This window comes from Fusarium subglutinans, assembly GCF_013396075.1.
Source record: "Fusarium subglutinans strain NRRL 66333 chromosome Unknown NRRL66333_c0000033, whole genome shotgun sequence".
In the NCBI taxonomy this organism is placed as follows: domain Eukaryota; kingdom Fungi; phylum Ascomycota; class Sordariomycetes; order Hypocreales; family Nectriaceae; genus Fusarium; species Fusarium subglutinans.
In genome coordinates this window covers 68534-85062 of record NW_023502096.1, presented here as the reverse complement: position 1 = coordinate 85062, position 16529 = coordinate 68534, and the positions used below count along the sequence as shown (strand labels likewise).

Genomic DNA, 16529 nt, shown 5'->3' with positions numbered 1-16529 from the left:
GACCTAAAAGTTGAATCCTTCCGGGAGCTTGAGGCTTGCAAGGCCCATGTGCTCCTGCGACCCATGAATATCGTTCTCCATAAACCCGCCAGCAGATTTCTTCTTCCCTGATCGGATTCTGGGGATGGTTACCTTGAAAGAGATAGCAGGGTCAAAGAAGCCAATCCATATGATATCTTCCTCTGAGATGCCGACGGCCTTCGCAATGTTGCTGATCGAAAGGAGATCAGAGGATTTGACAGCTTCATAAGCTTCTTTGGACGCGAACATCGCATCTATAGTGATCTCGTATGGACCAGCGTTCTTGGAACGGACAATGCGGCACAAGTCTGACAGTGTCTCGGGCTTCTGAATCGCTTGGCTTGGGGGACTAGGCGAACACTGGGGACTTGCGCTCGTCCGTCTAGGAGGCTTGATATCGACCACAGGCACAGTAATTTGCCCGTTGGTGCCATTGGTCTCGTTCAAGGCCCCTTTGCCAACTCGGGAGATCTTGCCTCTCAGCAATGGCCCCTCAAGCACAGACCCATCACCACCCAGAGCCAACCTCTCTTCACCAGGCTCAAGGTCCATGAGATGGTACAGCGAGAACTCAGCACAAGGACCAAGTTCAATCTCCATGAGCCCACCAAGGCCGAAGCCAAAGTTGCCTGCAGTCGCTTTCTGCCCAGGATACGGTGCATGCTATTACACATTAGCTTAACCTAATGGTAGATAGGAAGACTTACAATCATTCCCACTCGAGCCTTAGAGGCAATACTGTTGGCCAGTTGCTGTGTCGGTGCGAGTGCTTCAGCAACGATGAAAAGTTGACCTGGTCCGGCTTGCGTGTACTGGTCTTTGCCGTAGACATGGAAGTCGAGGTTCCATTGGCCAGTGATCTCGGGATGTTGTTGGTCGACGTAGACCCTAACGCGGGCCAGCAATTTGTCGATCTGGGAAACAAGGATATCTATTAACGTTAGAACAATGTCATAGCTTGGAGGGAGGGGCGTTTACGGTCCGTGATACTGCCCATGAACATAGAGCGGTAACCAACAATACGTGCAGCTTCGAGCTTGAGTTGATAAGGCATGCCATCTGACTCCGACGAGCGATAGACACTGCCACTCACCCTCACAGACTTTCCGTCAGAGAGCTGTTCATAGTTTGAGTTCTCAAGGTGAAGTGACCCTCCCGGCCCTCGTAAAACATCTGGTCTTGTATTCTCATACAGCGTATGCGCAGCGACAGATAACGGCGTACACTTCGACTCAGGATTTGTCGGTCGTACATCGAATAAACCGTTCTCATAGACAGTAGCAACAGCACCATGGGACTTTGGGAATGAACACTGTCCTCCGCATTCCAAGATCTTACCCATGTGATAGAAACCACCAAGCCTGGAGTGAAGGTCTTCTGTGCTGAGTTGGTTTGACTGGCGTGTGAGCTGATAAACACAAAAGGCGACGTATGGGGATGGATCGTAGGCTCGTCCACCGACTATGATGTCGAAGTCGGGATTGGCGGTCATGGCGTCGAAGAATGGTTCGTAACCCATTTGAGCGACGACACGGAGGGATTCATTGATCTCGTATTCTGTTGCTGGTGGAACGCAGGGCCCGCAACCGGTAAGACGGCCTTCTTTGAAGCGCTCGAGGATCGTTGCCTTATTGATATTGGAGAATAGCGATATCGTGTTGAAAGCATAGCCCCTGCAAAGCATCAGCAAGATAGCATCGGCATCGCTACCATACTTACTTGTTCTCATCCTCTGCTGCAATCTCTTCTATAATCTCAACCATAGCCTTGACATGCTCATCCGTCCCATCACCACCCGCAGATCCAAATATCAGTGGCACACGAAACGTATGAACAAGCCGGAGCAGCTTGGCAAGATCCTTCGCATAAGCCGACCTCGGGCACGACATAGATCCCAGAGCCAGTTTCTGCGGCCCACTGTCTGTCGATCCCGAGTCCAAGATAATAGCTGTCGGGATGCCGCTTGGTACGAGGCGAGAGAGTTCGTAGTGCGTGAGAGCTTCGTCAAAGCCGTAGCCTAGCATCCCCACTGGGGTGATGATTTGGCAAATCGGCTTGAGTTCCGGGTTTTCGGTGTTGTCGAGTTGCATTGTTGAGTCGGAGGGTATTGACTGATACGAGATATGCAGTGATACGTTAGGGATCGACGTAATATTGGCGCGAAGTTCGGTGATAATGCGGGCGTTGAGGAACTGGTGATGGTGACTTCAAGTCAGTGGCGAGCCAGGAAATAATGCACAAAACGGGTCAAGACGACCTTGAACTCTTTAAATCAATGATTTGTTGAGATATTGACGCCATGTCAAGTGAAATCATCGCTTTTACATATCAACACAAAATCGCCAAGCGTCCTTTCAACGAAGCGGACTTCGCTCGATCATGCGGATTTCGCAAGATCCCACAAGGTGGATGCATGTCAGATTCATCGTTCAGAGTCCGACGGGGATAAGGTCCTACGGATCTCGACGGTACCACACTAACGAGCGGCAATTGGTAGTAGTGCCGGAGGTTAATTGAGCAGTTTATGCTTGATTGTCATCTCTAAAAATGGTGTTGTACGGAGTAATGCATGCATCCTGAATCCTCATCTTACGTGGCCATTGTCCCTCTACGGCACAGCAACTTCACGAGGGCATCACAACTGCAAAACTGCATCTCTTCCCCATCGTAATCAACACTACCTTCCCCAAATGATCAAAACTTCTTTGTAAAGAACTAATGCCTCACCTTCAATAACACCTCTAGCTCAGCCTCATCCTCGCACGCAAGGACTGTCCCGTCCTAAGCCTTGCTAGTCCGAGTCCGTAGGGCCATGCTGACTGCGCCCTGTAAGTAAGCACTGTTTCATCCTCGTTCTGGCGCCATCGTAATTGGTCCACAGACAGAATTAGCGTATCATCGCCCACTGAAGGATTTGTCCTATGCGAGAACTGCTACTCCACGATTTGACATCCGTAGGGCAGATCACCATGAGTCCGATGGACCCCCCACCAGAAATGCGAGGTCTGAGCTGGATTGCTCTTCTTTATAGATGCTGATTACCACCTTTGCCATTGTCTTTTCGCATTCGCACCGTTCACTATCTTGACCCATCGCTAAACGATATCACAGTTCGGTAGAGTCAATATGAGTTACCACGACCGCAAAAATAGCGATCCCCAAGAGGGCAGTATCGCACCAAGCTACCACGAACTCGAAACAACAAGAAGATGGCAGACAATTCCACAAGAAGGCGAGGACATCACAGCTTACGACCCCTACACTTCCCAAACTACTACCCAGGACTCAACCACAAAACAAGACCCGCCACCTCAACATGACGATGAGGAAGCTCAAATGCCACTTCGCCAAGCACTAAAGAAATACCCCAAAATCGCATGGTACTGCCTCGCCATGACAATTCCCGTCATCGGCTGGGGCTACGATCTTGTCATCGTCGGCGCCGTCGCAAGCGTGGATACCTTCAAAGCAGACTACGGATCGAAAATCGACGGCGAAATGGACATTCCCGGTAACTGGCTCTCCCTCTGGCTTGGTCTCCCGCCCGCCGGTGCAGCGCTCGGTGGCTTGTTGGGCGGATGGCTACAGAATCGCATTGGACGAAAACTCACGCTGTTATTTGGAACGATTATTTCTGTTATTGCCATCGCTTGTATTTTCTTCTCGCATATGCCTGAGCCGCTTGACATGAAACGCACGCTTCTCACTGCTGGCTTGACGATCCAGGGCTTTTCGGTCGGTGTTATCAAGACGACTTGTGTGACGTGGGTGTCTGAAAATACACCGACGGCACTGCGAGGTTCGGCCATGGCTTTGTTTCCGGTCTTCACATTGCTTGGTCAACTCATTGGTCTTATTGTTATCAAGTTGATCAATGACATTGACAACAGCAGTGGCTATCTTGGTGCTTTCGGATCACAATGGATTCTCTCCCTCGGCCCTTTCATTCTTTCCATCGTCATGCCTGAAAGTCCCGCTCATTTAATCAGAACTGGCCAAGAACAGAGAGCTATAAAATCTGCTACTCGCCTATTCGCACCCAAAGTTAGCCCATACGGGGCACTTGAGCGAATCAGGGCAACCATCGAGGAAGAGAAGGCTATCACAGCTTCAGTCAACTACTGGTCTTGTCTCAAGGGCACGAACCGTCGAAGGACTCTAATCGTTGTACTGGCTTCTATCATGCCTGCCCTCTTCGGTTTGGAACTACTTTCCAACGCCAGCGTTTTCTTGACATCTATGGGCATGAAGTCAGGATATGCCATCATGTTCACACTCGCCGGTATAGTTGCTGGAATGCTCGCCAACGGTATAGGCTTTTGGCTTCTTTCCCGCGCTGGCCGTCGCAGCTTGACCTTGTTCTCGTTGGCTGCTTCGACCCTTCTCTATGGAGCCATGGGTGTGACTGGCTTTTGGAGGAGTGAGACTCTCACTTGGGCAACTGGAGGCATCATGACAGCTGTCATTGTCGTCTGTGGCATGGGTGCATGGCCTGCCGGATATGCCATTCTAGGAGAAACCAGTTCCCTTCAGCTCCGGTCTCTCACACAGGGTCTGGCTGGTATCGCTGAGAAGGGTTTTTCCATCATGTTAGCTGTCGTTTTGCCCATGCTGTTTAGTAGGGACAAGGCTGCTCTTGGTGGAAAGACTGGTTTCCTGTTCTGTGGACTCTGTCTGATTGGTACTCTTCTGACTTGGTTCTTTATTCCTGAGATGAAGGGAAGAAGCGCGATTGAGATTGATCGCATGTTTGAGATGAGATTACCGGCCAGAAGATTCAAGGGCTTCAAGATGGAGGTGCATGAAATCCAAGAGGCTTCTCCTCTCGCATCACATGCTAGTTTGTAGAATATCTCGTGAATGGATATCGTCATGGATTTGGATGAATGAGATAGAGTAGGATCTGATTTGTTTGTTATGATATATAGACGAGCTCGATTGCTTCAAAACTCTTTTTTCGCCTATTTACTACCATGATTGGAATGTTCAAGTGCCACCATCTAACTTCTCACTGCTTGACTACCACTCGCAGTACAAAGCATACGTGTAAGACCCAAACCTACATTTCTGCGTCTTCCCAAACTTCTCATCCTCGTAGCACCTAATCCCACTGACACCATCACAAACAAGCTTTCCGACTCTGTCGGTACTACCCTCATAAAAACACGTATTGCCATAAAGCTTCTCCATGGTATCACCACTCTTCAGAGCAGCGGGAAACTTGTCCTCAGCTGTTGTATTTAAAATCGGAGTACCACGCGTGTCTCCGCCCTTTCCTGTCTTGACACAAGTATCGGAAGAGAAGTCCTCGTTCACAGGCTTTTCCGCGATGAGCCATACCGTGGTGAGATATCGGGCGATAGTGATTCTGTGCTTCTTCTTGGAAGTATCAGGGTCGCCGCACCCATTGAGCCATGCAGCGATAGCTCCCGTCTTGGGATCGACGGCGACGTAATCGTATCGGCCCGTCTTCTGTAGCTTCGCGTATCGGATGTTTGCGCCAGATGTCCCGACGCCGCCTGCGACTTCTCCTGCTTCTCGCCAGGTAGGTTTCTTAGGGTAGTCATTGTACCAAACCTTGACGCTGCCATCGAGTCTGGATGTCCAGACATAGTCCGCTTTTCCATCGCCGTTCATGTCTATGAAGTCAATCTCGTCCGGTGATTGGTTGATGCCCGAAGCATCTGCGTCTGACATCGGGGCATACTTGTCGCCGTCGTTATCGGGCCCATAGATGTTGCGGTAGATGGTTGTGCCACCGTTGTCTTTGAGAAAGATGTAGTCGTCGCGCTAGAAAGGCCATTAATAAAAGAGCCGCTCAGTGAATCACGGCCTGAGTCTTACCCCATCACCATCAATATCGGCAATGCGCACTCGCTTCCCTGGCCCGAGGCCTGATGCGATCGTGCCTATAGGCCGAAACTTCCAGTCTGACTCCCGCCCCAAATTGAGATACGCTTTCAACAAGCCGGTTTTAGGGTCCAGATTCAGGTAATCATCCAACCCGTCACTGCTACTGGTCAGTCAAGTGCTCCGCCTACCAGAGTCTGGAGCTACTCACCCATTGATGTCACCAAAAACGACCTGGTTTGCAGGTGCAGCACCAGAAGCGATTGGCTTGCCGCCATTGATCGGGCTCCATGCCCATCCAAGAGAGTCTCCATCTTTGACTCCAGAGTTGAGGCTAACTTGTCAGCGAGTCAATCGCAAAGTCCATATGGGAGCATGACTTACTAAACCGTTGGAGCTCCCGTCTTGGGATCAAGCCAGACATAATCATCCACTCCATCACCATCCATGTCAGCAAAACGAAGGCCGTCAATCGCCATAGAGTCATCGGTAGTCCCTCTGTTATACCAGACTGAAATTGCACCATGGTCGCCAACGTAGACGTAGTCGTCCTTCCCATCACCATCCATGTCTGCTAATCGAATAGTGCTTGGCTTCTTTTTGATACCATCTGCAATGGTCTTGGCTGGACCCTGGTTGACGAAGAGAGGAACACCCTCCCTGTTAGTAGGCTGGTTGAGAAATCCTGTTAGGCCGCCGTCTTCATCCCAGATCAAATAGTCTGCCATCCATTAGTAAGAGCCATGACGTGCGACAAGGCAGAACCTACCATCACGGCCATCTCCATTCATCTGTCACACATGCTTGTTAGCCTGGCATTGAAGTCTGGGTACCGTTGCACTTACATCAGCAAATACCAACTTCGAGATGTCACTGACGGCACCAGTAGCGATACCTCCCATGGCATGGAATAGAACATCTCGTCCTCCGACAGAACCAGTGTTCAGATGATGTTTCAGTGATCCACCTTCACCAATGTAGACATAGTCAGCTCGCCCATCACCGTTGATGTCTGGGAATCGCAAAGTCTCGAGGTTGGCATGCGGCACTCCCGAAGCGATCTCGCCGCCAGGAACAAATTTCCAGCCGTTGTCCCAGCTGTCATCGGGGCCATAGTTCCACCATACGCGAACAGAGCCGTTGTCTGGGTCTACCACGAGGTAATCATCCATCTACCGAGAGTCAGCACGGACGCCTATTATTAGACGAATTACTCACCCCGTCCCCATTCATATCCTGTCAGCGGGTTAGCCTTGGCTAATAGAGGGATTACATGGGAACTTACCGCCAGATAGATAGTCTTCGCGGGACCAACTCCGCTGCCGATGATACCATTGTTACTACCAGCCTTTGACCATGGTTTGGGGAGATTGTTGAGCCAGCAGGTGATCTCTCCGGTCTTGGGATGAATCCATACGTAGTCTGGGTCAGTCATTAGTCTCAGCCTCGACGCCAGATTCCGATACAGTGAAGGATCAATGCTTACCCGCTTTGCCATCGCCATTCATGTCATGCAATCTGACATATTGATTGTCCAAGCCAAGTCCCTCGGCAACTTGACCCTCGGCTTTCCAGTCCTTGTGATACTTCCAATCACCATTCTTACCAACGCCGCCCTGAGCAATTTTTCCGGTACCCTTGTACCAAGGGTTGCCATTACAAGTAACGTACTTGTCCTTTCCACCAGTTGCATACTTTGCTGCATCTGCGACTGTCTTCTTCGAAGTGACCTGAATAGGACTCTTTCCCCAATCCGGGGCAGGGATGTTCTTATCAATACCGCCATTAGTACCGTCACCGCCGCTGGGGTCTGGTCCAACTGGCTTCTTGATCCAGCTGCTGGGGATCTGGTGGATGAAGCTGTACCAATAGTCGCCCATAAGCTTGTACCCGTCGTTGGTAGGGTGGATGCAGTCTTGGAGATCGCTCGTCTTGAAGGTTGTGAAGTCCACGGCCAAAACGTGCTGACCGTCATCACGACGCGACCTAACAACACCAGGAACAAGCTTCTGGAACTCCTTTGTAGCAGGTGATTGTTTCTCATCACATGTGTTGATGATCATGGCTACTAAAATGGTTGCATCCGGGCATGCCTTGACCATCTTGTCAATGAGCTTGCCAAGTCGATCAGCAGCACCCTTTGGATCGTTCCCCTCTTTCGAGATGCCATGGTTGGGGTTCATGTCGTTGGTACCAGCTGCGAGTAAGATGATGTTGGGACGCTGCTTGAGGGATGGGTCGACGTGATCAGAAATGTACTGGATAGTCTTTCCAGACCATGCTGCCTAGCCTGGAGTCAGTCGCAACGTCCGAAGTGAGTCGGTGTACGTACATAGTTTCCATCGGTCATTGTACCCGATGACTCTGTACCAGCAAAGACGACCTTGTCTCCTGGTCAACGTTAGTGAGCATTCTCTCTATGGCAGTCTTGCCCACGTCTGTTCTCACCAGAAAGATCCTTCTTCAATTGCCCACGGTAGCCATTCCCATCGCCTCCCTTCCTGTCGCTCAGATAACCCACTGTGATAGAGTCACCGACCGGGAGGATCCTCAGCTCGGTACCCTTCTTGACTGCCTCTCCCGGTTCGGTCTCCTTGTACTTCAGGACAATATTGCCAGAAGGATTGATCGGGCACTGCGCTACCGATGTGTCAAGAAGAGGTTCCGGAGCCATGTCGTTGTCCTCCATGCGGCGGTTGGAGACCTCGAAAAGAACGAGGTTGGCGATAAGCTCATGTAGCAAAATCTGGGGATGGAAAACACGGCCATAGCTAGAACACGAGGCCATTAGCTTTGACAAAACGTGATCGCTGCTTACTTACCCGTCAGGCAAAAGATTCGGCACATCCTCAGTAGCCCCCTCTTTAGCTGCAGCCTGGAGACCCTGGATCTCAGAATCATCTTCAATCTTGTGCTCCTGCCTGAAAGTCACATCTGGTGCGACGAACTCAGCTGCTCGGGCCATTGTGTTCATGTCACCGGAGAATGAACCGTTCTGGTGCTCTATAGTACTCCGCTTCCACGGCCTATTACCCCATGGGTCAAAAGTATCGAGCTCATAGAACATCAACTCCGGTCTAGGATAGTTAGTCTGCGGAAAGACTGAAACTTCCAGAGTGTTAAAGCTCACCTTGTATTGCTATCCACCACCGACTCGTCAACGCCGTCTTCGCAGTATCGGCCTTTGAAGTGGCCGACATACTCATCGTAGTTGATGAATGTCACCTTGTCGCCTGCTCTCTTGACAGCGGCTTCCTAAAAGCCAAGTTAGATCACTGAGGTCCTTCAATGTATGTATCTTTGCACCTACAATCTTGTCGTTGATGAGATCAACCAGCCTGTTCATCTCTCTTCGGCGCAACTCTTCAAGACGAGCGGCAGGCTGCCAAATGTTGTATGATTTCTTTGAAGCAATTGTCAGAAGAACTCGTAAACTGCTACGGTTTACTTACAAATATCCAGGTTGACCATGACACTTTGTCGCAAGCAGACCCATAGTCAGTGCTCCAAAATTTGGCATACCTACAGCTGAGATTAGCGGAAGGGCGATGATATTTTATCGAGCACTATCATACCCTGTATAGTATATCATGCCGCTACATAGAGAAAAAGCATCAGTAGATATCCGGTAAACATACCAGGACAAGACTTACTCTGACGAGAGTTTCTTCTTGGTAGCCTCGATCATCGAGTCGATTCTTTTGGAGAACTCATCGGTGTTGATGATGTTCTTGGAGTATTGGAGCTGACCTAGACAGCCGCGAGACGCAGCATCCCAGTCCCATCCCTTGGCCCATGGCTCACCTTTCAGCTCTGCAACTTTACCTACAGTAGAGTGCTGGTCGTTCAAAGCAAACCATTGATAGACACATTGATTCAGGATGTTAACAAGCTCAGCATCGTTGCCACCTGGAACATTGTTAGTGGATGTTGCCACCTCTAATGATTACTTATAAGTCTTACCGGCAGACAAGAGAATAATCTGCTGATCGGAGTCTATCGAAGGGAGCTGATCTTCAATCACGTTCTTGATGACCGCACCAGAGCAAGACTTGAACTGGAACTTCCTGTTGGCTGCGTCGCCTAGTCTCTCATCTTGATTGATGAGATATGGGTAAGAATGGTCATATCGCCGGCAGTTCTCATCTGTGACGCGTTAAATCTCGTTGCAACAACCCAACATGGGAAACTAACCGCCTTCGCCGTGTAAGCCGTCTCCAGCTCCAATGCCTGCTGAGTATGAGTCACCCACAGCTGCAAGCTTTTTGATGAACGTCAAGTCATCTGGATTGAAGAAATCGGTTGTTTCTCTGCCGAAGATATTGTTCATGGACATAGATCCATAGTCAACAAGAGAGGGACGTGCTACTGCTGAGCCAGCAGCAGCGAAAAGTGCCAAAGCATAGCGTAGACGCTGCATGACGATGCGATTTACAAGCAAATAGAACGTTTTACTCTCTTACGGTAAATACAGACACTTGGCGATTTTCTTATGTGTGCCAATCGAACTATTGTTAGCAAGCCGGTAGTCAGCCTTGCAGGGTTTGTCATTTTCCTCCTCTTGGCCCCCAGTTCCCGTTTCAAGATCTGCACTTCGCCCAGGCCACTGAGCATGGCCCCCACAGTCCTGCGTGATTTAGCCATCACCTCATGATCCAATTTGGCCGAAAAGCTCAGTCCGGATTTGACCCACGTGGTGACATGTAAATGAATTTTACATGGGAGAACCAACAGATGAGGGATAAAATTAGTCGGTTATTTCCTAACTCGAAAGGATCATCATGCATGACTCGCAGCACGGCCCGTTAATTATAGAAAAGCCACTGTCGAAATGGTAAGTCGAGCCAACAACAGTGTTTCACGATCCCTTGTTAGCGTCTTGTTGTTGGTTCTAGCAATAAGCTCGTATCAACATCCACATTACATGGTAGGCTAGTTGAGCTCTGATTGGACGCACAGCCAACTGGGTTTCCATGTATTTATCACAGCGCGTAGTTAACTTGTAACCGAGTTGGTAATTGGGGGCTGTACTCTCACTTCGGCGAGTAATGATGGGCAAATGCGTCCGGAATATCAGTTTCGGCAGTTTTTCATGGGATCAAGGTATGGGCCTTTAATTTTAGAAAATGTTATTGTGCTACGATCGTCATGTCTGCCTCCTGACTTATCCGCTGGCGGAAAGGCGCAGGCATGGTTCTGTGCTATTCGTTGATAATTTGAGAGGTTGCAGTCCTTGGGATCCTGAATGGTGTCCAAGCCATACTATATGTCTCGTGTCTTCTATTTGTGTTGGATATCTCTAGGGCTCCATCTCGTTAAATTCTATACACTGTTCTGAACTTACGTTCAACTGCTAGCACCATGGCACCACTTCTTGGTACATTCTGCCTTTCTTTATTGTTCATACTTCTGCTCTTCAGTCAATTCCTCGATGCTATCGACCTCAGCGTTAAGCATCCGCCACAAGGAGCACTCAAAGTCCGGCTCGACTATGGTCTTGCCACTCAGCCCATTCCGGGCGTGTCAGAAAGCAGGAGGAAAGAAAATCAGCATCGATATCTCTTTTCCTCTTATCTCGTCTTCAATCAACCTGTATCATCCATCACAGATGGTCAGTTGAGGCAGATGGCTCAGGTTGCACATGGAGAGATGGAAAAGGATATGCAACAATACAAACCTACATCCTTCTCAAAGGGGAGTACTAAGCCAGTGTATCTCCCTTCGGTTATGACTATCGTGGCTTTTGGGAACGAGATTATCTTGTCTTCATCTCAGAAGGGACTTGATGGCTTCCTTAACCAGTGGCCCCAGAGTCCGGTTAAACTGGCTCTTGATCGCTGTAGTGCTTTGTGGCGAGATCACGTTATCAATGACCCGGAGAGCACTGCAGACCCTGCCGCGAGGCATACAAATAAGGCCAAGTGTGGTGAAGTCAATGCATTCCATCAGTACTATATGACACACACGACTTCTATTCCAGAGGTTAATCCAAAAGTCCGAGTCACAACTGTTGTCAAAGGAAAGCAAGGCTACACTATCTTGGCCCCTTGTGGCACCGACAACAACGGAGAGGACGAAAAGGTCGGTACAAGAAGATTGCAGTACGTGTGAGATAATCGATTTGCTAATGAGATATCAGGAATTCTGGGGTTGTAACTTACTGGTACGCGACCAAGACGTGCATTATATTGGAAAAGAAGAGAAGGCTGCCCCATTTTCGCTTCGTAAGATTGCTGGAGGGGTGCAGAAGAAAGGCCAGATCCAGATGTGTACTAGGAATAACATTATTTGGGATGAGTAGGCACTTGATCTCATATTGTCTCTATTCTGGTGGATTCGATCACATATGATTTTCAATGAGAGCTTCAACATCAAGGTTCATGTTATTCGCCATGACACTGAAAAGCATATAAAAGGCTGAACTGAACAAGTTCTCATCAGGAGAAACAAGCTATAACATTAAACAATTTCACTTTCTTCTCTTATCATAGCTCAATGCCAATCCAAACCATTTCTCAAGGGCTTTCATCTTATTCTCGCAAATGTCTGACAACCCACCAACATACAATGACCCTGGTAAGCAAACGCTTTCCAGTGATTTCACATGCGATAAAGCGCCGCTCTTGAGTTCGCTTGCAAAGCCTTCAACCATCAGTTCATCTGCATCCTCGTCATAGTCATCATCCTCAGACCACATGAAAAAACCGTCCAACGCCAAGTGTTCAACGTTTGGCGGAACTGCAGCCCCGATGAGACCAGGGCCGGTAGAATATCCTTTCCTTCCAGTGAGAAACGTCCAGGGTATATGAAGAGTCTTTAGCTTGTGCATCTCACGGAGTCGAGAGATTGACCCTTGGAACGTGACGTCTGGCGGCTCGTACATGCCATGCGACAGTGCCGGGAAGCTCTCTGCGGTGATATCAAGCTCCTCAAGTGAGTCTTTGGTCTCAAGAAGGGCTTTAGATAATGCGTCCAACATCACAGCATGCTTGCTGACCACTTTGTCGAGGTCTGGACGGTACATCCAGTTGTATTGTAGCTTCTTCAGGTTCATCGTTGCTGATAAAACTGGCGCCAGACGGCTTTCTCGTAGCCGAAAGATCTCAAGGGATTCTAGCGACGTTGGCTTTGGGGGTGAAGAGGAGGGCCAAGTGAAGTTGATGGGGTTGTCAATAGATACGGAGAGAGTCTCAATATTGGGCAGGTAGAACAAAGCCAGGGCATCTGCTGTATTACTTGGATCAAGATGGCCCTCTTCGTCGAACATTGGCGCAAGTGATACGCGCTTCAACGAAGTAAAAGAAAGTAAACTTGCTTTTGATGCATGTTCAGGCTTTTCACATAGAGCAGCTCGAAGCATATGCCCAAGGAAACTCGTGTCATTAGTCCAATTGGAGGAAAGACAAAGTCGTTCCAGGTTTGGTAGTAGAGAAACGAGAACCGCGACCGAAGCTTCAGGAGATCCACATTGGACCTTTCTACACCACTGCTCGGCGACAGCCTCTGAAACGCCTGTTTTCCCTATGGCCGCAGAGAGTTGGTCGGCGGGAAGCCCTGGGATGACAGGTGGAGGATCAGGAGTCTCTTCTGTCCAATCTGAGCGATACGAGCCAATTTCATCGATGTAGCCAAAGCCTTCAAAGTCGGCATGGCGTATCAAAGGGCACAAGTCCTGCCTTTCTAGCAGTGTTCGGAGTAGCTGGAGTAATTGAGTGATAGGCGGGTGGAACTCCCTGGCCCATTGAAATTTGACGGAGGAATAAACCACAGGCTCGTTGAGGCTATGCAGGGCACGACAGGTCAATGAGAGCCTGGCCAGATCGCTTGGGGGAATGAAATCAGCGATGTGGAGCTGCACCTCCTGGGGGCAGTCGAGAAATGATATGGGCGCCATTTTTACAGTCAGAGCTCTGGTAATATTTCACACACGACTAAGGTGAAGGAGGAGGATTCAGGCTCTTATGTTGTTGGTTCGACGTGAAACCACTCAACAAGTTTCAGCCCAGATTACAGTGATCGGCACCGCCATGTTAGTGGGGCTTCCAGCACACCCTGGTCCCTGAAGATCCTACCCTGAAACGAGTTACGCGCTGAGAAAATCTTTTTCTAGGCAACGACCCAGTAGCAATTCTGTAGACTCGCGTCAATTTAGGTGAAATTAATGTGTCTAGCACTATGACCACATGATAACTTAGGGACCATCAATTTTACTTCCCAAGCCCCTCTTTTAGACAAGCCTTGAGATCTCCATCAACGCGACCGAAATACTCTGTAAAGAATTAGCAAATAACTACTTAGCACTTGTACAGTTTCGTAAAACTCACCAACCACTTGATCCTTCATTTTGTCGGGAATATCGCTCAACGTCGGAAGAATATTATGCAAGAACTGCTCCTTTCCCTTTGGTTCTTTGCAGATAATCTTCCACAGCGCTCTGGGCTGCTCAAAGTCCTTATCGGTGATGGAAGTAGCGAAAGCTGTGACATGGCCAGACCAATCCTCGTGGGTAGGAACTTGGACACGCTTGCTCATACTGACTGGACGAAGCTCTGAGCCGACATAATCAGGATCGCCTCCGTAGTTACCGTTGATGGTGCCTGGGCCGTCGCGGACGTATGGGGCGTAGACCTTGTTGATGGGCTTGTTGCAGGGGAGTTGGAAGTAATTGGGCCCGACTCTGCGAATTGTTAGCCGCTGTGAGTGAATTGGTGGTTGAGTTTAACTACCTGTAGCGATGAGCATCTGGGTAGCTAAACATTCTTGCTTGCAGTACTTTTCTCGAGTTAGTCTCTGGATCTAAACGTCGAGGGGGTCTATATACCAGGATCCGCTGATGGTCCAATGCCAGGAACCATGTTTGAAGGCGAGAAGCACGCCTGCTCCAAGTCTTGGAAGTAGTTGTTGAGCTATGACAACATGTCAGCACTTGAGAACCTCAAGCATCATGAAAACTCACATTCTTGGTAAGAGTCATTCTACCGACAAGCCTGAGAGGATACTTCTCAAAAGGCCAAGTATAAGTGTCATCAAAAACATCAATCGGCGCATCCTTGACCTCATCAGGTTGCATGACCTGGATGTAGACACCCCAGGAAGGGAAATCTCCTTTCTCAATGGCTTTGAAGAGATCTTTGACATGATAGTCTGGCTCTGAGCCCGCTAGTCGCTGAGCAGTGTCTGCATCCATTGTCTTGATTCCATCATCAGGGCGGAAGTGCCATTTGACGTAGACATAGCTACCATCCTAGGTGGCGTCAGCTTGGTTTGTCGAACTCGATGCTGGACTTACAGCTTTGTTGAGAGTATAGGTGTGAACACTAAAGCCATTGATGTTTCTCAACGAGGCAGGAATACCACGCTGTCCAAAGAGGTGCATCAGAGCATGAATACCCTCAGGGTTATTCAGATGAAAGTCCCAGAACATGGTGTTGTCTGGAACATTCGTCTGGGGATGTCTCTTGTGACTGCGATTCATGGACGGAAACTTGATCGGGTCACGGATGAAGAACACGGGCAGATCGTTGAAAACAAAGTCCTGGATGCCCTCTTCAGTGTAGAATTTGGTAGCCCAGCCACGAACATCGCGTACAGTATCGCTGGAGCCTTTCTCTCCGCCGACGGTTGAGATTCGTGTAAGTACTTTCGTCTTCTTGCCGATGCCCGTGAGGAAGTCTGCGTCGGTGAGATGGGAGATATCTTCGAGGACTTCGAATTCGCCAAAGGCTCCAGCGGCCTTTGCATGTACGCTCCTAGGTCTGCTGTCAGTCAATGGCCCTGGTTTGGACAGAAAGCCAAGTACCTCTCTGGAATACGTTCACGAGCAAAGTGAGCGAGTACTTCAATGGTTTGCGTGTCGCTCAAGACAATGAGGCCGCCATTGCTTTTTCCATAGCGAATTTGCTGGACCGATCCGGGATTTTCGCTTGGTTGCCCTAGATAATAATGTCAGGCACATAAATTGGACGCATTGGATCGCGTGTACCATTGGCAAGAGTCGACATGGGATTGTTCTGAGACTGATTCTGTGAGCCTTTAACGGGGATTACAAGCTGGAGCTTACTTACCATGGTTAATTTGATGATATTTTGTCGCTGCAATTGATCGCACTACGAATCAAACAACCTCCTTACAGACGCAGCACAGCACATCTTATCTCCCCCGTCCTCCATCACCTCCATCCTCAATCTTACACGGAAAGCTCGGAAGCTCCTGAATTGAGTTGACCCCGCACTCGTACAGCAACCACTTTGTCATGATGATTTGTGATGCATCCCAACTCTGTCAGCTCTTGATAATAACCCCACTTTGACCGCTCAACCACCAACCATTCAAGACAACAGCATTAGAAAATAGTGTCACCGCTCTGGGAATTGACGGTAGATCGGCCCTATGGCTTAAACTGAATGCTTCACCTGCATAACACGGCTTATCGAGCCAATGATCAAGTTGTGGCTGTTTTTGGGTACACTACTGTCTGCGTCGTCATTGGTCTAGTAGTCTTACTCGATCTAGATCGTTTTGAGCAGATCGTAGGGTTACAAGCTTATGCGACGCCCGCATGCTGAACCCTCTGCCTTCGTATGGCCCAAGTTAACTTAAACCCAAAGCTCGCCGTCTTTCCTCTCTTTTACTCAAATACACCAAAAATCTAATTTCAT

At 49.1% G+C, this 16529-nt stretch overlaps 6 protein-coding genes across 6 annotated transcripts; 2 read left to right on the top strand and 4 right to left on the bottom strand.

Moving 5' to 3' along the window:
- Positions 1-3: 3 nt before the first annotated feature.
- Positions 4-2111, bottom strand: FSUBG_3832 (uncharacterized protein; the record flags this gene model as incomplete). The annotated part of the gene is made up of 5 exons (XM_036681756.1): positions 4-684; positions 729-952; positions 1000-1057; positions 1115-1694; positions 1741-2111. The coding sequence occupies 5 exons, from the start codon at positions 2109-2111 to the stop codon at positions 4-6; spliced, it is 1914 nt and encodes a 637-aa protein (XP_036540610.1).
- A 1036-nt stretch (positions 2112-3147) lies between these two features.
- Positions 3148-4869, top strand: FSUBG_3831 (maltose permease; the record flags this gene model as incomplete). The annotated part of the gene is made up of 1 exon (XM_036681755.1): positions 3148-4869. One exon carries the CDS (start codon positions 3148-3150, stop codon positions 4867-4869), a length of 1722 nt encoding a protein of 573 aa, XP_036540609.1.
- A 171-nt stretch (positions 4870-5040) lies between these two features.
- On the bottom strand, positions 5041-10291 carry FSUBG_3830 (lipolytic G-D-S-L family; the record flags this gene model as incomplete). Its single annotated transcript, XM_036681754.1, has 18 exons — positions 5041-5811; positions 5866-6031; positions 6083-6205; positions 6256-6592; positions 6641-6662; positions 6717-7043; positions 7090-7107; positions 7157-7293; positions 7358-8156; positions 8204-8262; positions 8320-8642; positions 8694-8948; positions 9002-9126; positions 9182-9274; positions 9324-9393; positions 9525-9780; positions 9835-10017; positions 10066-10291. The coding sequence occupies 18 exons, from the start codon at positions 10289-10291 to the stop codon at positions 5041-5043; spliced, it is 4290 nt and encodes a 1429-aa protein (XP_036540608.1).
- Positions 10292-11232: 941 nt separating this feature from the next.
- Positions 11233-11982, top strand: FSUBG_3829 (uncharacterized protein; the record flags this gene model as incomplete). Its single annotated transcript, XM_036681752.1, has 1 exon — positions 11233-11982. One exon carries the CDS (start codon positions 11233-11235, stop codon positions 11980-11982), a length of 750 nt encoding a protein of 249 aa, XP_036540607.1.
- A 358-nt stretch (positions 11983-12340) lies between these two features.
- Positions 12341-13765, bottom strand: FSUBG_3828 (uncharacterized protein; the record flags this gene model as incomplete). The annotated part of the gene is made up of 1 exon (XM_036681751.1): positions 12341-13765. One exon carries the CDS (start codon positions 13763-13765, stop codon positions 12341-12343), a length of 1425 nt encoding a protein of 474 aa, XP_036540606.1.
- A 313-nt stretch (positions 13766-14078) lies between these two features.
- Positions 14079-15938, bottom strand: FSUBG_3827 (catalase isozyme P; the record flags this gene model as incomplete). The annotated part of the gene is made up of 9 exons (XM_036681750.1): positions 14079-14140; positions 14196-14548; positions 14598-14643; positions 14693-14777; positions 14828-15115; positions 15161-15620; positions 15671-15803; positions 15854-15887; positions 15936-15938. 9 exons carry the CDS (start codon positions 15936-15938, stop codon positions 14079-14081), a joined length of 1464 nt encoding a protein of 487 aa, XP_036540605.1.
- Positions 15939-16529: the final 591 nt, after the last annotated feature.